This window comes from Monodon monoceros, unplaced genomic scaffold, assembly GCF_005190385.1.
Source record: "Monodon monoceros isolate NGI ecotype Baffin Bay Population unplaced genomic scaffold, NGI_Narwhal_1 Super_Scaffold_15, whole genome shotgun sequence".
NCBI classification, from domain to species: domain Eukaryota; kingdom Metazoa; phylum Chordata; class Mammalia; order Artiodactyla; family Monodontidae; genus Monodon; species Monodon monoceros.
In genome coordinates this window covers 41,700,503-41,722,275 of record NW_021703771.1, presented here as the reverse complement: position 1 = coordinate 41,722,275, position 21,773 = coordinate 41,700,503, and the positions used below count along the sequence as shown (strand labels likewise).

Genomic DNA, 21,773 nt, shown 5'->3' with positions numbered 1-21,773 from the left:
GCTCTGCAGAGGCCAGAATACCAGATGAGCTGGCACCATAGCTCACAGATACAGATCTACTCACAAACTGGACCAAGCTTTGCAAATTTTAGAAATCCCAGACTTTAGGACTTTAATGTTAAGACCTAAGTGAAGTGTTAGGGGAACCTGACTGCACTTCTAACACTGACTCCATGCTCACTAATAAGCAGTTAAGAGTAAAATCCAGCAAATGCAAAAAATTCTTGACTGAAAGTTACCTATTAATCATAAGATATGTGAGTAATAAGGTGAAAAACATCTAAATGGAAATGTGAGAAAGCCTCAGCCTCATAAACCACCCATTGCAACTTCAAACTTACCGGATATCAGAGATATAGTAACAACTATTATTTGTATTGGTAGGGGAATAAGGTGTTCCAAACAAATATTACAATTCCTATTACCACACATTAGTTGCACATGTAATTTTAACTTTTTTTTGGTGGGAGGAGGCTTCCTAGTATTTTGTAGTTCCTCAGAATTTTTGTGGAAAATATTAATTTTACGAAAAAAGTGCTTGAGTTCTTAATTGAAATCTAGTCTAAATTAATAAGCGTTTACAGTATTTTTCAATGTTTGAAAATTTTAGGAGTCGGTCGTTTTCAGGAATACCTGATTTTTCAAACTCCTCCTCCTTTGTCCCACCTAAACACTGTACATAAATAAAATGCCTAGTTTTAATTTCATCTCTTCCATCAGACTTCTATTTACTTGTCCACGTTCTCATCCATTGAATCCTATTACACTTAGCGCCACAAAATCGTCACAATTTTTTGAGTATTTCGTGTGTATCTTCAATCAGATTGTAAGCCTTCTGGAGCTGTATCTATGTCTTAATTTCTTTTGAATCCTGCAGAGGGCCTACAAGTTAACGTTGGGAGCATACAGCTTCAACATACACTGGTTGGGCCTCTGAAGCGCGATTTTTGTCAATCTGTATAACCACCTAGTTTCGGTTGTACCCTGACACGTCTATTTGTCTGGGGTTTCTTTGTGCTCATCGACACTGTTTTCTATTAGAACAAAGGACTTGTTAAATATATTAACGCAGCGTCCGGAGGAATCGGAATGAACGGAATTTGACCCACCGCCCCAGGTATTGAGACTGTAAATGAAGACGGAACCTCTGATAGATCATAAACAGCTTTAAAGACACACGTTTTAAAATTCCACGCCAAAGCCTAGTTACCAGCCAGTGACCCGGGCCCCCGGAGTTACAGTTGCTCAGACGTTTACAGGGCAGCGAAGATACGCTGTCGGGAGAACCAGTCGCTATGGTAACGGTGAGACACACGTGCACTTGGCGCGGCCTTCGAACGTAAAATCTTAGCCTAAAGCTAGAGCAGAGCGGAGCTACGGCAGCGACTTGCGGCAGCAGCGTGACTTACGGCCGCCCCGCCGCCTCGGAGAGAGCCGCTGGTGGGCAGGACTTACGCAGGCCGGCGCGGGCTCCTGGATGCAGCGCGACGGACGCGCTGCAGCATGACCCAGTCGGTGGTCATCCAGGGTAAGCCGCCCCGGGAGGGTGGGGATCCGGTCGCCGCCGAGGCGAGTGGCCCTGTTGCTGCCTAATGTCTATTCTCTTACCTTCCTGGGCGCAGTCGGCCAGTGCGGAAACCAGATTGGCTGCTGCTTCTGGGACCTGGCGCTGAGGGAGCACGCCGCAGTCAACCAGGTACCGTCCCCGCCGCGCGGGAGACCCCCATGCCCGCCTGTCCCCGAGGCTCTTCCAAAAAATAAGAATTAATACTCTGGGAGCTTTTATTTGGCCGATATAAGTTGTATGGGATCTTCTCGGTAAAGGGCAAACTGGTTTTTAAACTTCTGTTGGCGTTAGACACAAGAGTCCAAACGAACACTCGCCGGAGACCTTAGTCTTAAGGTTCCTTAATTCTCAGGGTTGCATCTTTTTCAGGGTTCTTGTGAGGAGCAATGAGATAGCATATGAGATAGCATATGTGAAAGTACTTTGTAAAATAGGTATCATGTGTGGCATTATATTCCTTAATTTAACCAGTCAGCTTTTTAAATGATCACCAAGAATGCAGGGAAAGCTCTCATTTGATGCACCTGCTCTACAGTTCTGTGGGGACGCCTTTTCTCAGTACCTTCAGCTGCACTTAATCCATAGATCTCGCGGTATTTGCTCTTCTCTAGATTGGAAGAATCAGTATAAGCATTTTATGATTGTTTGCTTTTTCTTATTGTAGCCGTGTGCCGGCCTTTAAAGTATTGTGGGATTATTAAATTAAAAGGACTTCGTTTGGGAAAGAGGCAAAACGTAATCAAGCGCTAATAAATGTATTTTTTTTTTTTTTTAGAAAGCGATTTATGATGAGGCAATAAGCAGCTTCTTTAGAAATGTGGATACCAGGTAAGATGGGGTTAAAGTCTGTCACATAGCTTAATTATTTTCATGTCAGCAGTTTGGGAGAAAATTCTTCAGAGGATAGTAAAAGCAGTTGATGACTGTAAAGAAGTTGTTTGGCTTTTTTGTTTGTTTTTCTCATTATTGAAAGCATATTGTCATTCTCTTGTCATTAATATTCTCTTGTCATTAGGCAGAGCAGGACAACAGGTTTCCTTTTAAAGCCATATGAAGGAATAAAAAGAAACTTTAGTGTGCTTAATTTTAACTTGACCTTGAAATAAAGTTTCACTAAAAGGAATGCTGAAAATTTCCCTGAGAGTGTCTTGTTAGTGCAGTCAATAATGGCTAACTTTTGAAAGAAAAATGTATTGTTTACATTTCTGTGATATTACTTGTGCTCAGGAGTATTTGCTCTACAAATAGAATGTGCTAAAAAGGAGCAAAGCAGTTTTTGTCAGATTAGTTTTGTTTATTTAATAAAGGGTATATGTAAGTATATATCTTTTACCTGAAAGAGTAATTTGACATTCAGGGTGTGTTTCTAAGCTTTTAACGTTAAATCATGAAGTTCATGCATTTTCAAAATGCTTAATAAAACTAAACCTGCTGGGCTTGAACTGAAAAATACATACTTTATATCCAGTTTTAATCTAATAAAGATTTCAGTTCTAGTTTGAATTAGTTGGTTGGGTGTTTGAGGCAGTTATCTCCCTGGGAAGGCTAATTAGGCCCGACTTCCTTAGTGAATTTCAGAGTCTGACCCTCAGGCTTGCAAACTCAGAAACTTGGATGACATCTTGAGAATGGGTCCAGTGCTCTCTAGTACAGGCAGATAAACCAAACTCAGATAGGAAATTACAAAGCAGAAAGTCAATGTAGTCATGGACAGTAGGAGCTATAACTCGAAAAGACTAGACACCCATTTTCTTTCAAAAACACATTCTCTTCTGTAGGAAATCTATCAGGAGAGCTAAGTAATAAAAGGTTACTTAGTGACCATGGAATCAGACCAAGGTAAGTTAGGTGTATTACCTTAATGACTGGTGTTATTTATCTTTATTAATATGGAGATATCTGTCACATAGACTAGATTACCTCTTGTTTGCAAACTAGAACATCTTCTCCCCTACATACTATTAAGGGACTCAAATTTGCCTTTGTAATACTTCCTTGTAGGTAGTATTCTAACTAAATCTGTACTTCCATTCCCTCTGTAATACTCCTTTCATTGAATATTACATAGTTAAGACTCAGCTGGAAGCCATTCTCTCTTAATCAGGTGACTTTACCTAACTATTCTCATCTACTCGGTTCGTTTTATAATTTAACCTGAGAGCATACTTATTTCTCCAATATCAAGTTTGAGGAGAAGAGCCTTGGCATCTTGCTCTTCTTTCCAACGTAGTATCAACACATGCAGCATCTGTTCCACAAGTTAGTACAAAAATTCTTTTTCAAAAATAAGACCACACCTTTGTATATACTTCTTTATTTGAGGAAATTATTATACCTTTTTAATGGCATGATAGGAATTTACCTATACCAGGGGTTGGCAAACCTTTCCTGTAAAGGACCAGATGGTAGATATTTCAGGTTTTGCAGACCATAAAGTCCATATCACATCTCCTTGAGTCCGCCATTGTAGTGTGAATGCAGGTATAGACAGTACATAAACAAATGAGTGTGGCTTTGTTCCAATAAAACTTGTTTTCACAAGTAGCTGGTCAGACTTGGCCTGAGGATTATAGATTATCAACCCCCGACCTATAGCATCATCTATGCTCAATTCAGCTTCCCTTCATATATTCTGTCTTGTAAACTATATTGACTTGTCCACTGTTTGTAGTCATAGATTTAGTTACTTTGGTGACTTATCTTCAACATGAAATTCTAGGAACAGCCTTAGATACTCAACTGTATATAACTAGTATGTTAGTTGATGTGTGTCTGGCTACAACAGAAAGCCTCACTAATGTTGGCTTAAACAATAGATGTATCCAGTTATGTCACATACAAAGAAATCTGTGTTTAGAGATGTGCCCTAAAGACCAAGATACTGTCATATTGTTTCATGTGTTGGTTTTTTGTCCTCATGTTTTTTTTACTTCATAACCATAAAATGACAGCCTCCACTGCCAGGAATCCCATCCAGATTCGTGTTCAAGGTAGGAAAAAGGACCAACTGCATCTGGTCCTTTTTATCACAAAGCTTCCCAGAATATCTCCTTTTTATTTCATTACCCAGAACTGGATTACATGACCAGCCCAAACTACAAAGAAAGCCAGGGAAATAAGTGCCTCACTTTTTCAGCCTATTGGGAAGTGGGTAAGGGAGAAGGAGATTACGAATGGCTTCTTTGTTGCCTTTTGTGTCTGCCTCACTTGGCCTATAAGTAGCTTTACTGTGTGAATAGAAGTTAACTTTATTACCTGATAGCACTATTAGCATGGAAGATCTTATGACCTTTTCTCATCTTTTATCTTTCAGAGTGGTTGGTGATGGTGGCAGTATTTCCAAGGGGAAAATTTGTTCTTTAAAAGCACGAGTAAGTCTTATACACTTGGATTCTTATATTGCATGTGTTTTTAAAATAACTCTACTTCCATAACTATCATAAGAATAAAATTTTAATTTAACTTCTCAAAATAAAAAAAAGGTATTTGCTAAGCCACATTTAATATAAATATAATTAAGCAGACATTTGTGTCTCCATGAAACTTTAGGGGGAAGATTTTGTGCTTAAAGTGAAAATACTGCATATTTGGCATATTTTCTAAATGTTTTAGGGGAAATATATGTCTAGATAAATGATAACAAAAGCTTTTCTTAACTCTAAGCCTAAAATACATTCTAATGAAGGTTAATTTTCATATTAAAATGATGAAAGGTTTATTTGCACCAGAGTTACTATTCCCAGTACAAAGCATAGATTCAATCACATTCTAGTGAATACATAACATAACCATGTAAGACCTCGTGAACAAAAATACTTCTAGTCAATAGCCCATATTTAGTCTTAATCTCATTGCAGTTAACACTTCTCTTCTTTGATTGTGTCTCTGCAACAAACTGCTTTTTCCAACTGTTGATGTAATGTTTGACTGTAATGTTTGACTGTGACAGAAAAGAAAGGCAGTTTTGGTGCTGTGGAAGTAATTGAGATGATAAGGATCAGACCGGGAGTAGTGGCTGAAAAAGTAAAGAGCAGTAGTGTTGTAGTACCTGGGAACCATCGCCCTGTATCTGTGATCTCCAGTGTCCTTGGGAAACAAATTTAGGGCAGAGACTATGTGCTTGTAGTCTGTTAGGATAATTGATTAACATTTGGTATAGTTCATGCCTTGGAGAGTGCTAACATCCCAATCCAAATCTTGCTCAGAGATAAAGAAACATTGACATTTCCTAGACCACTCCCAATTTGAGCTCTTTCCCACCACCCTACCAGTGAGCAAGTTGGGAAATGGAGGAAACACTGCTGGAAGAGAATAAATCAGCATGTTTCTATAGCCTTTGGCTTTTTTCCTAGAAGGTGTTCTTTCATTTCTTCTTAATAGTCTTGGTATCATGTGGCTCTGATCACTGAAGAGTCTAGGCTTCAAAGGATAATTTGGTGGCTGGGTTCCTCCACTGTGTTAATAGGCAAACACTCAGAATTTTGTAAATCCTGTGTTACAATTAAGGGGAAGCTCAAGGGCCTAAAAGCTATCACCAGGTAGCTCTGGAAGAAAATAATAAACATCGAATCTTGGAAGTTGTGACTCCAGATCTTGGATGGCTAAGTGAGGAATCCAGAATAATTCCTTGTAATTGTAATTAATTTCCTATGGAAAAACAAATCAGAGGTCTTATGTGACTAAGGAAAGATTGAAAGAGTTACAGACTGTCAGGGTTTAATGCTAAGTGACTATGACAGTGATGATTCTCTCAAAACTGACTTCAGGAGGTGCTTGAATGTCAGTTTGTATTCTGTATTCCCCTTCCTTTGCCTGATTGCAAAGTAATTGAAAGCATGACTTAAATATGTTTAATCTTCCACAAATCATCTCAGTAAATCTATTTTGGAACAAGGACAGTAGAAGCTAATTTTGTTCTTTTTTGTAATCTTACACAACAGTGAAATCCCTCTTACATGGTTGATCAGGTGTTAAAGTCAGCATTTAAGATAAAAATTGCATATTATCAAAAATATCCTTGAAAATCCCTAAAATTGCCAAGAAATGACCCTGTATAGTCCTGTGTATGTATATTGATGCTGTATTTAAAGGAGCACATTTATAAAACAGAATTTTACAGTCTTTCTAATATACCACTGTAATATGATGATAGAACATGTGATATTACTCAGCCATAAAAAGAAACGAAATTGAGTTATTTGTAGTGAGGTGGATGGACCGAGAGTCTGTCATACAGAGTGAAGTAAGTCAGAAAGAGAAAAACAAATACCGTATGCTAACACATATATATGGAATCTAAAAAAAAAGGTCATGAAGAACCTAGGGGCAGGACGGGAATAAAGACGCAGACATAGAGAATGGACTTGAGGACACGGGGAGGGGGAAGGGTAAGCTGGGACGAAGTGAGAGAGTGGCATGGACATATATACACTACCAAATGTAAAACAGCCAGCTAGTGGGAAGCAGCTGCATAGCACAGGGAGATCAGCTCGGTGCTTTGTGACCAACTAGAGGGGTGGGATAGGGAGGATGGGAGGGAGACGCAAGAGGGAGGGGATATGGGGATATATGTATATGTATAGCTGATTCACTTTGTTATATGGCAGAAACTAACACACCATTGTAAAGCAATTATACTCCAATAAAGATGTTTAAGGAAAAAAAGTGGTATGCTATCATACAATTAGAAATATATTTCTAAAGTACTGTGTAATAATATTTTAATTGCCAGCTTACAGTAGCATACTTAATTACACAAATAATTGAATTCACAGAATTTAAATGGGCATAAATTGTGACTCCACTGTAGTCAGTACTCAGTAAGTGTCAAACTTGACTGTCTCCCTTTGATAAAATAATAGAGCATAGAGTTTGGTGGTTAAGAGTGAAGATTCTGCAGCCAGGCTAGCCAGGTTTGAATCAGCTCTACCACTTCCTAGCTGGGTGATCGCAGCCAAGTTATTTAACTTTTCTAGGCCTCAGTTTCCTCATGTGTAAACTGGGAGTAATTACGGTACCTATGCATAGGGTTGTGAGGATTAAATGGGGTGATACATGTATAGTGGCATGTAGTAAGTGCTTAATGTTACATGCTCACCAGCACTGAAAAAGCCCATGAATCAAGCACTTTCTCTGTGACACTGAATCAGGCTTAGGTTAAAGGGTACCCTAACATCATTTCAGATTACTTTTTTCAGCTTTGCTTTTTTATTTATTTAACTCTATTTTACTCTTTCATTCTTCTTAGTGTAGAAAATATAGAAAGTAAAGTACAAAACAGTGGGGACAGAGGGTATATAATTCTACTGCCAAACTATCTCTGCTTACATTTTGCTGTATTTCCATCCAGTCTTTTCTATTTTTCTTTCCATAGCTAATTTTATGTTTTATTTTCTCATTTTCTTCTTAGTAATAGAGGTTATCTCCCATGTCAATAAAGTTTGTGATATTTAGTGAGTTTGTGAATTTAGATTGTGAGTTACTTAGGGGAAGGGACACTTGTCATCTTTGACATCTATCCAGTGCCTTGGCTTTGCATGTAATAGTAGTTTACTGATTTGATTTGGACAGTTTTCGGCTGTGATTCATAAAGAGCAGCATGGTTATTCCTAGTGACCAAATACATTAATGAACCCTACATTTATTGAGAATTGTTTCTGGTTAAGGTTACCTTCTAAACTTCTGAGACCTTGTTCTCAAGAAATTTATAGTCACATAAGCACATAAATAAAAGAATTGTTAGAAAATCAGAGAGAATTATTCAGTTCCTTTTTTTTCCCTCTTATTCTTAGGGTAAGAATTTAGAATCCATCTTTTCATTGGATTCCACATTTGGAGCAGAGTGAAATTATTTTTTAAGTTTTATAACAGACTGCGCAAAGAGAGTCAAAGATTTGATCAAACTTAAACTATAAAAAGAACAATGCAACTTCAAGCTCAAAAATTCTTTTTATTTACAGAGTGACTAAAGAAAAATATGCTAATTACATTTTATTTGTCTTTCTCAGGCTGTCTTGATTGACATGGAGGAAGGGGTAGTAAATGAAATTCTTCAGGGACCATTGAGAGATGTATTTGATAGTAAGCAGCTCATCACTGATATTTCTGGCTCAGGGAATAATTGGTGAGAATATGCTGGATGTAAAAATTAAATGTCATCTGAAAAAAATGAGGAATCTTTCCTTTATTCTGATAGGTCCTGCTGACATGAAAGCAAGATACAACTTGCCATACCTAACTCTAGGCCTTTCAGCCCATCATCTTTTCCTTGATAGATGATGGTGTTCACAATGCTTGGAAGCCATCTGTATCCTAGTTGTTTCTCTTTTTTTTGAAAAAGATGAATCATGAAAAATTGATTTACTAAATTTCTCGTTGTAATTTGATTCTTGCATAACTGCTAAATAGTGACAAAAGTTGTATTTTTTTTTGATATGTAGTTCCACATTTATATATTCTATAGAATTCTTCACTTGTCCATAAAGATACAAATGAAAGATTGTTCACTGAAACATTGTTTTTAACATCAGATAATACTCAACAGGGGCTTGTTTAAATCAATTATAGTATATCCATACAATGGAAAATCATGCAACTCTTATAAAATATAACAAATCTGTATGGAAATTTTCTAACATTTTAAAAATCAGAAGTATTAGGCACGGAACAATGTGGCTAGCATACTAATTTGTATATGAAAACCCTTACCTTTTTCTTTTTAACATCTTTATTGGAATATAATTGCTTTACATTGTTGTGTTTCTGCCGTATAACAAAGTGAATCAGCTATACGTATACATATCTCCCCATATCTCCTCCCTTTTGTGTCTCCCTCCCATCCTCCCTATCCCACCCCTCTAGGTGGTCACAAAGCACCGAGCTGATCTCCCTGTGCTATGCAGCTGCTTCCCACTAGCTGGCTGTTTTACATTTGGTGGTGTATATATGTCCATGCCACTCTCTCACTTTGTCCCAGCTTACCCTTCCCCCTCCCCGTGTCCTCAAGTCCATTCTCTATGTCTGCGTCTTTATTCCCGTCCTGCCGCTAGGTTCCTCAGAACCTTTTTTTCTGTTTTTTAGATTCCATATATATGTGTTAGCATACGGTATTTGTTTTTCTCTTTCTGACTTACTTCACTCTGTATGACAGACTCTCGGTCCATCCACCTCACTACAAATAACTCAATTTCGTTTCTTTGTATAGCTGAGTAATATTCCATTGTATATATGTGCCACATCTTCTTTATCCATTCATCTGTTGATGGACACTTAGGTTGCTTCCATGACCTGGCTATGGTAAATAGTGCTGCAGTGAACATTGTGGTACGTGAGGCTTTTTGAATTATGGTTTTCTCAGGGTATATGCCCAGTAGTGGGATTGCTGGGTCATATGGTAGTTCTATTTTACTTTTTTAAGGAACCTCCATACTGTTCTCCATAGTGGCTGTATCAAATTAAAAGTTCTAAGTATTTTTATAAACTGTTCTCTTACCTATAGTATTTGACTCTGTCAAAGTTTTCCCATCAGTCAGATTTAATAGAATTGATAGAGATGCAAGCCAGACCAGTGTCCCAGCATTCAAGGTCAGTCTGAGGCTATATTTGGCCCTTAAATATATAATGGTCTCTTCTCCTTAATGGGAAAAAAGTTCCAACAGTGATCATTTTAAAGTTTACATTGACACTGGTTTTGCTGTTTTTTAAAAAGTAAGTAGGTTCTTGTTTGCCAATCTAATATTTGTTATTTAAATTATTTGCAGTTAGTCCCTTAGGTTTATAATGTGTAATATTGTGTAATTTTACTAAAGCATGAATTTGAGTCTTGTGTTCTGGGAGACTTATTTGGGGAGAACCAGTCACTAAAATAAGTGAGTCCACCTAACCATCCAGCCAGCTTTCTCTAATTGTCATATAACTTATTCTGCAACTTTTGAGTTACACCTGACTACATGTTGTGTGGAAATCGTTCTTACATTTCAATTCATCATAATAATACTTGCAAATTTGGGCAACCAAAAAGGCTTGCAGAGCCTCATGAATATCAGTTTTCTACTGTGTGGCATTTCATCTAGTAATAACATGATATGACCAATATTTTTTTCATGTTTTAAACCAAAGTAGGTCAGTTTAAAATTTTTTATTTTTATGTCTTTCTAGTTGACCACATTCTGCTTTTTAATACATGAAAGACAGTGCAATCAGTTTACTTTCAATGAAGATGAGAAAAAACTAACTAAAAACTTGTTTTGTTGTAATTATACCTTAAGAGCAGATAAATTTTAAAAACCATAGTTTAGGGCTTCCCTGGTGGCACAGTGGTGGAGAGTCCGCCTGCCGATGCAGGGGACACAGGTTCGTGGCCCGGTCCGGGAAGATCCCACGTGCCGCGGAGCGGCTGGGCCCATGAGCCATGGCCACTGAGCCTGCACGTCTGGAGCCTGTGCTCCGCAACGGGAGAGGCCACAGCCGTGAGAGGCCCCCGTACCGCAAAAAAAAAACAAAAACATAGTTTAATATCCATTGATAATGAACTACTTTTTCAGGATATTTGAGGATTATAGGTATATATATTTGTTAAATTATCTTCCTATATCCTTGAGATATCATAATATGATTTATTGATGTTAAACAGGAATAGAATTTACTTACTACAGTAAAAATACTTTTTGAAGCTTATCTATAGTCTTTTCATTTAGTTCAGAAATAATAAAATCTTGAAATAATAAATGCAAGGATTTTTTTTTTAATCTATATTCTTTTTTCCAGGGCTGTGGGTCACAAAGTGTTTGGCAGTCTTTATCAGGAACAGATTTTAGAGAAACTCAGAAAGTCAGCAGAGCACTGTGATTGTTTGCAGTGTTTTTTTATAATACATTCCATGGGAGGAGGTAAAATTATTTATTCATTTGTCTATAACAATGTGAAAATGCAAGTGAGAATTCATTGTGCCAACATGTCTTGTTTTCAGACCTTTGCTTAATAAATACAGAACTATCAAGAATTAAGAGTATGTTTATGAATGTATGTACATAACAGCTTTTTATCTTAAATTTTTGTCAAATTGTGTCACTCTGACCATTTTTAAAAAATTTAAACCCTTTTAAAGAGTCAGTAGAAATGAATCTGAAAAAATTTTTTCTTTTATCTTTAGTAGAAGGTAGATTTCAATATAAGCTTTTTGGGAATGCTGCCTTTCTCCTAAGAGCTTGCTTGTGCAGTTTCATATGCTGACTAGAACTAAGTATTTGTGGCATATTCATAGATACGTTTGCAAAAGAATATCAGTACCCTTTCCTTAACCACCTTCAATCCTTTCTTGTGTCCAATAAGAGAAATAAGTAAAAGAAATCCTCTTAGTCAACTCCCTTAAATCATTCCTTACATGGTAATTAATCACCTTGACCTAGAATAAATGATCTGCATTGCTTTCTTTCCCAGGGAAGCCTGTACCTTGCAAGTGAAGTATTTTGCTCCCCTGTTCCATGAAGTAGAAACATATCATAATTTGATAATTTCAAAAGAGAATTAGCCTATTTTAAAAGAAAACTTTGCCATGCTTTTTTCCTCCAAGCTGAGATTAAGATTTTTATAGTCAGCAGGTTATGTACAGTTGACTTTCTTATACATATCTGTTATTCAGTATGATAGCATTTGAAAATTAAAGTTAAAATTGCTATGAAACCATGCCTTTAGAAGACCATCATAATCATTAAATTAAGAAACTAATTTTCAGGGCTTCCCTGGTGGCGCAGTGGTTGAGAGTCCGCCTGCTAGTGCAGGGGATGCGGGTTCGTGCCCCAGTCCGGGAAGATCCCACGTGCCATGGAGCTGCTAGGCCCGTGAGCCATGGCCGCTGAGCCTGCGCATCCAGAGCCTGTGCTCCGCAACGGGAGAGGCCACAACAAGTGAGAGGCCACGTACCGCTAAAAAAAAAAAAAAAAAAAAAGAAACTAATTTTCTTTATACTGGTATAATTAACCTGCAGATTTTGAGTAAGTTTTCAAAAAAAACCAATTTGATTTATAGTTCATTATGGTGCTTTTTATATATCCCTCTATTACTCAGAATCTCAGTAGACTGTACTTTATTCATAATTCACTGAAAATGGCAAAAATAAATAATAAGGCTAAAAATGAAGTCTTTTCCCACATCTAATTCCTAATCTCTCTCCTCACAGATAATCAAGTTTGCCAGTGTCTGTCCTTCCAGATATTTCCTGTGCCCATTGTGTGTGTTTTTACATAAACAAGATCATGAAATACATACTATCCTGTAATGTTTTCACTTTAAATCTTTCCTGAACATCTTTCATCAGCTCTGTCCAATTGTGAGAATATGTAATAATTTTTGAAGTCAGTTCCTCATTGATGGATGTCAAGTTATTTATGGTTTTTAGCTACTACATAAAATCCCCAGCGAACATCTGGTACCTATATCTTTGTTCATTTGTGCCACAATAGCTGTAGGCAGTATTCCTAGAAAGGAAAGTGGAACCAAAGAATATGTACATTTTAAGTTTGGGTTGATATTACTAAATAACCTTCCTACATTATTGCATCAATCCGTATGATTAGCAGCAATTTATAAGAGTTTATTTCCGGGCCTCCCTGGTGGCACAGTGGTTGGGAGTCCGCCTGCCAATGCTAGGGGACGTGGGTTCGTGCACCGGTCCCGGAGGATCCCACGTGCCGCGGAGCGGCTGGGCCTGCGCGTCCGGAGCCTGTGCTCCGCAATGGGAGAGGCCACAGCGGTGAGGGGCCCGTGTACCTCAAAAAAAAAAAAAAAGAGTTTATTTCCCCACACTGTCACCAACGCTGAGTATTATGAGACAAAATCTGTCTAATACAATATGTTCAAAATTATATTGCTTTAATTTGCATTTTTTAATTAGAGAAAAGGTTGAGCATCTTTACATCTATTTGCCATTTGATTTGAGTTACAATTTATATCCTTTGCTCATTTTTCCATTGCATTATTCATATTTTTTTGTTGTTGATTTGTGACCCTCTTTATTAAAGAAATTTAGTCCTCCATCATGTTTGAAGATTTTTTCTTAGTTTGCCTTTTTATTTTGTTTGTTTTTATATATACATATATATAGAGAGGGGAGTTTTGTTTATTTTTAATGGAATCAAAACTATCTTCTATAATGGCTCTGGTTTTTTATAATGCTTAGAAAGTCCTCATTAAAGATTAACCCAAAAAATCTCCCTCGGTTTTTTTTTTTTTTTGCGTTACGCGGGCCTCTCACCATTGCGGCCTCTCCCGTTGCGGAGCGCAGGCTCAGCGGCCGTGGCTCATGGGCCTAGCCGCTCCGCTGCATGTGGGATCTTCCCGGACCGGGGCACGAACCCATCATCATAGCCTTTTAATATTTATCCAAATGGGGTTAGAGCATTATTGGCTTATAAACTTTTTCTCATCTGGACAGCAAGAAATACGTTTTACATTACAAACCAACACACACACAAACATACACAAACTAAAACAAAAGATTATTTACCCACACTATGTGTGACATACTAATATTTCTGCGTTTCATTTAAGAAAAGAAAATACTGGTCCTAACCTTATAGATTAGTTTCATAGGCCACTGATGGTTCACAAGCCATAGTTTGAAAAGCACCAGGGTAAAGAATTCCAGTTTTCTCTCTTAGTTCTTAAAAATATCTGAATTTATATATATGTAACTGTGTGTCAGAAAATTACCTTAATGAAATTCTTAGAGTTTCTGCTTTTAGATAGATAGTAAAAAGGTTTCCTCTTTGAAACTTTTGTAAATTCAAGTTGGTCATGCTTAACTTTAAATTTTAACTCAGCATTTAAGTTGCTTAACGTCATGGTAGTGTTCATCATTAAGATTATATAGGTGCTGCACTAAAGATGTCAAGATGGTTTGTTTTTTCTTAAGTTGCTTAACATCAAGTGTAGACTAAATACTGTCTTAGTTGCGTTTTTTACTCTTCAGTCAGTTCTTTTGACATCATAGAGATATAACTTGAATGTAAAAAAGTGTAAAATATAGAAAGGCCTCTCATCATCACAGTCAGACCCAGAGGTTGAATTCATGACTTTAAGTCTCACTACCTGTATTGTCTTCATTTCTTTATCTGAAATTAATTAGTTAATATATAATCACAGGAATAAGTTGAAAATTGTATGTCTTTAATACATAGGTTTTTAACACAAAAACAGAATTCCGTTATATTCTGAACCATTTATGCTGTTTTCTTTTTGAAATCTTAATCTTCAGGAACAGGATCTGGACTTGGCACATTTCTTTTAAAGGTGCTTGAGGATGAATTCCCAGAAGTATACAGATTCGTGACTTCAATTTATCCTTCTGGTGAAGATGATGTCATAACCTCGCCTTATAATAGCATGTTGGCAATGAAGGAACTTAACGAGCATGCAGACTGTGTGTTGCCCATTGACAACCAAGTAAGAAATGGCATTGTAATTTATGGACATATTATGTATACATTCAATCCTGTGTTATGCTTATGTGTGTACGTGAAACAGTCTCTTCACTTTTCAGCCTTCCCATCTAAGAGAAAAAATAAGTTTAAATTGCTTTTTTTTGTCTTTTTCTTCCTGGTAGAATGTCATTTATATCCTCTCTTCTTAATCGCTTCTCTCCCAATATTTTTCCCTTAAAAGTCTTTATTTGACATCATTAGCAAAATTGACCTCATGGTGAATTCTGGAAAGTTGGGTACAGCTATAAAGCCAAAGAGTCTGGTTACTTCAAGTGCTGGAGCTTTTAAAAAGCGGCAGGAGAAACCATTTGATGCAATGAACAACATTGTGGCAAATTTGCTGCTCAACCTAACAAGGTAATCCGTTTGACAGTGTACTTAAGGGCAGTTTAAAAATTTCCCTTGCTTTTGATAATGTTTTGCAGTAGCATTTTTTAGTTATTCTGAGTTGTAGAAGCTTTTTTAAAAACTTTATTTAAAATAAAGATTTTAGTTTGTCTAGTGTTTTCAGATCTTGGAGTGATAGGCCAGAATTTTATTTTCTCTGACTCCAGAGGAGCATTTTATTTTCCCCAGGTACGTTCCATGGAATATTAACAGATGTTAAATGGTAAAGGGTTTTGAAGGAGATACACTTGAGAAACACTTGGTTAGACAAAAACAAACTTGGTTGTTTTTGGTTTTTTTTTTGCTGCGAAATGTCTTAACCTTTTAAACCAGCTAATCTATACCTCTTTATTAGCTGGTCCAAAATATTTCTTCGACTTTGATCTAAAAAATTGCTTTGGCATTATTATATTCCAAATTGTAGAGCATGTAAGCAAATCCCAGGGGAATTTAGTAAGGTTTATAGAATAAGTAACTGTTGAACTGTATGTATTTAATTCAATCTAAAGTCTGTTTTAAGTAAGATTTTTATGTAGGTAATTAGCAACTGTAGAGTGGTTACACTTCAGATAATCCTGAAATAAGAATTGCTGTAGATGTTATGTTATATTTTGATTATCTTTATACACGATGTTCATGATACTAAATTTCACTAATACAGAAAAAAAGAGCATATATTCTCTAATGGAGTACAGCGTACGAAAGGATGTAGGAAAGTGCCTGCCGACTAAATCAAGCTACATTAAGTTAAATATTTTTCATGCTTTAATGTTAATTTTTTTAGCTCTGCAAGGTTTGAAGGATCCCTTAATATGGACCTTAATGAAATCAGCATGAATTTAGTTCCTTTTCCTCAACTGCATTATCTTGTGTCAAGCCTAACACCTCTGTATACACTGGCAGATGTTAACATTCCTTCTCGAAGGTAAGATGTAGTAACTTTATTCCAATTACTTGAGGGCTCAAATTACTTTAAAAACAAACACATTTTTAAGAGAAAAGTTTATAGTAACTAGTTATTTCTTCATACCATTTTCTTTGTGAGAATTATATAAAATATAGGTGATGACAGCCATTTTTCCATTAAGTGAATGCTTCCTTGTTTAGAAGTCATTGTTTAAAAATGTCAGTATTAAACTATTTGAAATTAAATCTAATAACTAAATTTTTAAGCTTATGAAAATTAATAAAGATATAATTTTTATTGAAAAAGATTTAAAGGCTTTGAAGCCTGATGTACTTAAATATGAATGCTAATTCTATCATTTACTAGCTACAGAACCTTGGGCAGGTGACGAACTTTTAGTTTTTCTCATCTTTAAAAATGAGAGTCAGAGTACCTACCTCATAAGCTTGTTGGTATATTAAATAAGAGTATCTTTTAAAGCTCTTACCCCAGTCTAGCACCATAGAGGGTTTACAGATATTACTCTATTATAGCTATTATGTATCACTTCCAGAACACCTTGTTTTATAACTGTGTCATTTTTAAGCATAAAACTTACATCAATTTACTTAACAAAAATGTAGTTGAAACATACTCTTATCATATACAGTGATGATGAGCTTGAAAAGGTCACACTGACATTCACAGTTGACTGAGGGAAAAGGTCTTGTCAAACTCTGCTAGAGGAAATTATGTAAATGATAAAGTAAAAACTAGATTACAGATCTTTTTAATAGTTTAAATTTTGGCAACATAATTCTATACTGTGGGAATGTCACAGTAATACTGATTAACTCCTATTTGAGCAAGTAACAAGTAACTGACTATGCCAACTAATAGGTGCGGTCTCTTTCTTTGTGGGATGCTGATGAGCTTAACAAGTTAAGTGACTTGCATAGTTTATTGAACATGGAAATCAATCATTAAATGATTGCTTTTATTATCACCCCAGCATATTAAAAATGAGTATATTTAGTAAAAGGTACACCTTTAATGTGAACACATAGAATGTAAATTGGTGCTAAACTATTTACTGTACAGTAGTGATTATCCAGACATTTAAAGTTACTCCTTAAAAAAATAAAGACATGTAATTTCTAATTAAATTCAGCATAATTCTGCTTGGTGTGTGTGTGTGTATACATTTTTTTTTCTTTTTGGTTGTGCTGGGTCTTAGTTGTGGCAGGTGGCCTCCTTAGTTGCAGCTTACCAGCTCCTTAGTTGTGGCATGCGAACTCTTAGTTGCAGCATGCATATGGCATTTAGTTCCCCGAGCAGGGATTGAAACCAGGCCCCCTGCATTGGATGCGCGGAGTCTTAAGCACGGTGCCGCCAGGGAAGTCCCGTGCTTGGTATATTTTGATAAAAATAATAGTGTCAGCATTTAAAATGTTTATTTATATATTTATAGCTTGTTGCAGGTTTGTTCTGTAAGGAACCTTAAGAATGTTAGACTCTTAAGGAACTTATCACAGTGTTCTTTCTAGCTTTGTGAGGGTTTTCCTTTTTTATTTTCTTTTTGCTTCTACTGTACTATAGGTATTTCAAAGGCTGCCATATCCACATATGGACACGTTTATCCTTGAGCAAATAGTAAATTGTTTTTAAATTGTACTATTAAAAGGCATAGTTTTAAGACTAATTTCTTATTAGTAGTTTACAAACAACTGAGAATGGTTTTTGGATGTGCTTCATATTAATAAATGTCATCTAGTCCATTTTTATCAATGAAAATGACAAAGCACGTATTAGAGTGTGTATATTAAATTCCTTGTTTGTAATGTAAAGAGAAATATCCCAATAACTATAAATAGCTCCTTGCTAGTTTTTATTTTTTTTGACAAAAGAATGAGTGTGCCTACTTGTTGTATAGTGGTTCTTAACCTTTTCTGGGTTTCCTTGACTTCATAAAAATGCCCAAAAACACATACGCACCAAAATTTTGAGCACAGTAGAGGATTCATGAATCCCCCAAAGCTCACAATCCACTAAGAGAGTCCTCTATCCTTCTTACTGTAGAAGAATCAGGATAGAATGTAAGCTCCATTAGAGTCGGAAATTTTTGTTGTTCACTGCTGGGTCTCTTGCACCTAGAATAGTGTCTGGCACATAATAGGCATTTAGTAAATATCTACTGAATGAATAGGCAGCATAGTGTAATGCATCTAATATGACCCCAGACTGGGGTCATATTAAAGGCCTAGGAGCCTGCGTATTATTAGATATAAACTTCATCGGTCACTTTTATCTTCCTCTCTTTAGAGGAATGATAAAAGAATGAAGTTAAAAGACTTCATTCACTTAAAAGCCTCCCTTTTCAGGAATAGTAGTATAGAGTAGTGGCTTTTTTGGAGAGCCTAACATTGTCCTTTGATAGCTTCCTCATTATTCCTAAGTAATTTATGATATATTTTATAGACAAAGTAATCTTAATGTAGTAGGTTTTTAATTCGTTTTGATAGTTCTGATACTACGAAGTAGATAAGCATACTGAACTAAGTAAAAATGACACAATTTTCAGAAATTAGTACTACATAGAGCTCACTAATGATGTCAATATTTTGTAGCTACCTGAAATCAGGTATATATAAAATATATTGCAGAAGCTTTTTATTCCCCTAAAAAAAAATATTGCATGATTTTCTCTCATATTTATCCAGATTGCTTTGAGGAAATGATAGCTGAGTTCAGAATATATTTGTGTGTGAAGTTTATTTACCTGTAGATGACTGTCTTTTCATTTTATAGTTACACATAGCAGAAAGATGTAGTACAGTATTTTGTATAAACAGTGACTGTCTCATTGTTTTAGGTTGGATCAGATGTTTTCAGATGCCTTCAGTAAAGATCACCAGCTAATTCGAGCTGACCCCAAACATAGTCTCTACCTCGCCTGTGCCCTCATGGTTAGAGGAAATGTACAGATTTCTGATCTTCGGAGAAATATTGAAAGGTTCAATTTTATATTTTTCAAGATAATGTTATGTGTACTGTTTGTAACAGTGTAGCATGTAGTTAAGTAGCACTGTGAACTTAATTGAACTGTGACTTTGAGCAAGCTACTTAGCCTCTCTGAGCCTATTTTCCTCAAATGTAGAATAAGAATAATAATAGTACAGAGTTGTTATTTATGTTAATTATGTTATGCACATTAAATGATGAGATGTTATTTTCTGAAAATGTTCAGGAAATTTAGCTATTGTTATTGTTTTTATTACCACCGCTACTACCACTACACTGCTTCTAAGTTTGTTTTACTATTTGACAGTCTTATTTTTTAGGAAAACTGCTCTATTGAATTACAAAGTAAGGAAAATTATAATACCTTCATTTCTTTTCATCCCCAGATTTCTAACGTTAAGGAATGTGTTTCTAGCTTCTTGAATCACCATTACGGCCAATTTAATGTCCCTTAGTTCACTGTTAGACTGTACCATAATACTGCTAGTATTAAAAAATAGGTAACTTACATTATATACTAAGCACTTAGAATGGTACCATTAGTAATGTCCCAGTTTAACTAATGTGGGCTGCCATAATATGGCAGATATTTTAGTACCTTAATTCTTACCTTTGAGTTTTTGCATCTCAGATTAAAACCTTCTCTACGGTTTGTCTCCTGGAATCAAGAAGGCTGGAAGACCAGCCTGTGTTCAGTACCTCCTGTGGGCCATTCCCATTCATTATTAGCTTTAGCAAACAACACATGCGTGAAGCCTACCTTCATAGAACTGAGAGAGAGATTCACGAGGCTCTACAGAAAAAGGGTAATCGTCAGTACACCTTTTTAACTATATGTGTTTATTTTGGCTATTTAAGATGTGTGCTCAAGAATTAAAGTAACACAAATCAGGTGTGATCCTGCCTGCTATATCTTATATCTGTGTATTGATTATAACTGAAGAGGAGAGGCTTACTCAGACTCCAAATGAGAAATCTCATGGGTTTACAGGATTTAGGTTCTCATTTCTCTTGTAAAGCTGAGTGTGAACTATCATTTTAATATGAATATTTACATTATAGGATAGTTGTCTGTATTAAATTTCCTGGAAATGGTCAAGATCATTCAGTTTTTTTATTTATAGGCTCATCTTCATCACTATCTACAAATTGAAGGGATGGAGGAAAGCTGTTTCACAGAAGCCCTGTCATCTTTATCAGCACTCATACAGGAATATAACCAACTGGATGCCACAAAAAGCATGCCTGCAGAGGAGTTACCTAGACTAAGCATAGCTGTGTGAAAAAGAAACCCCAAAGATACAATTTCTTTTTCTTAATTTCACATTTTTTGTCCCCTTACCTTTCTGTTTTAGAATTTTTGTGATTCAGAAAGGCTGATTTGTGTTTTTCATATTGGGAAGTTTTTGTCTTTAGAGTAGTTTCCATTTAATCACAGTTTGTTGATGATCCCACTGTGTGAAATTAGCCAAGTCCTAGTGCCTTGACTTTAAACATCTGTCTTCCAAAAAGTCGTGTTTTCTAAAATTGAGATAACAGAGTTCTTCAACATTTTATTTTATTTATAGTCTCATATGTAGGCATTTATACAGAGATAATGCCTTCAATAAGTCTTGTACAGATATATTTTTTATATTATAATTTATGTCTTCACATTCTGTTTAAATTCTCCTAACTCTTTAAAAGTAAATACGGGAGTAGAAGAACACAGTATAAATATTTCTATGTAATACCCACTAACTTCAGGAATAGATTTTATTACAACTTGAGGTTTCATTTCTTCTTTGGGTAACCACTTGTTTGCACTCAAAAGAATCACAATTTACAATTATTTTAACTTGTATTAAATTATTTTTAAATATAATGTTTTTTTATCAAACCAGTTAATTTTGTAACAATAAATGTCCATGTTTTTAAACCATACTACTTATCAGTTTTGCTTGTCCCTTTTTTTTTTTTTTTTTGGCCATGCCACATTGCATGTGGGATCTTAGTTCCCCAACCAGGGATCAGACCTGCACCCCTTGCATTGGGAGTGCGGAGTCTTAACCACTGAACTGCCAAAGAAGGCCCACTTGTTACTATTTATACAAGCAAACAGAGCATTACTAAGCTTGATATCCTCTTTGAAACTTTGCAGTAAATGACTAATAGTCTAGTGAAAGTGTTCCAGTTACTATAAATCTCCAGTTTTAGTCTTCAACATTAACTTATCTTTAATCACAACTTATATTTAAAATTCATAGGTGATTTTTCATTTAAGGAAGTAATTTTGAGCAACAATTTATTTTCAAGCCAGAAAAATCTGTTGGGTGCTTGCTTTAATGTTATTTTTTAAATTTCTTTGCTTTTCAGAGTAAGGATACTGCTCTTGGTCTTTATCTTGGAAATTAAGTTTTTTACAGTATTTGGTATAAAAATTTAGATTACAGTT

General features: G+C 35.8%; 1 protein-coding gene across 1 annotated transcript; it reads left to right on the top strand.

Annotated features, from left to right (window-relative positions):
• The first annotated feature begins 1,423 nt into the window (after window positions 1-1,423).
• Window positions 1,424-21,254, top strand: TUBE1 (tubulin epsilon 1). The gene is made up of 12 exons (XM_029223310.1): window positions 1,424-1,528; window positions 1,623-1,696; window positions 2,343-2,395; window positions 4,881-4,938; window positions 8,575-8,690; window positions 11,333-11,454; window positions 14,820-15,007; window positions 15,227-15,402; window positions 16,217-16,357; window positions 19,191-19,331; window positions 19,971-20,145; window positions 20,464-21,254. Exons 1-12 carry the CDS (start codon window positions 1,504-1,506, stop codon window positions 20,620-20,622), a joined length of 1,428 nt encoding a protein of 475 aa, XP_029079143.1. The 5' UTR covers window positions 1,424-1,503; the 3' UTR covers window positions 20,623-21,254.
• Window positions 21,255-21,773: the final 519 nt, after the last annotated feature.

Coding starts and splice junctions, on each gene's coding strand:
- TUBE1 (XM_029223310.1), top strand. CDS start 1,504: ATGACCCAGTCGGTGGTCATCCAGG. Junction 15,403..16,216: donor TTGCTGCTCAACCTAACAAG/GTAATCCGTTTG, acceptor TAATTTTTTTAG/CTCTGCAAGGTTTGAAGGAT. Junction 16,358..19,190: donor GTTAACATTCCTTCTCGAAG/GTAAGATGTAGT, acceptor TCATTGTTTTAG/GTTGGATCAGATGTTTTCAG.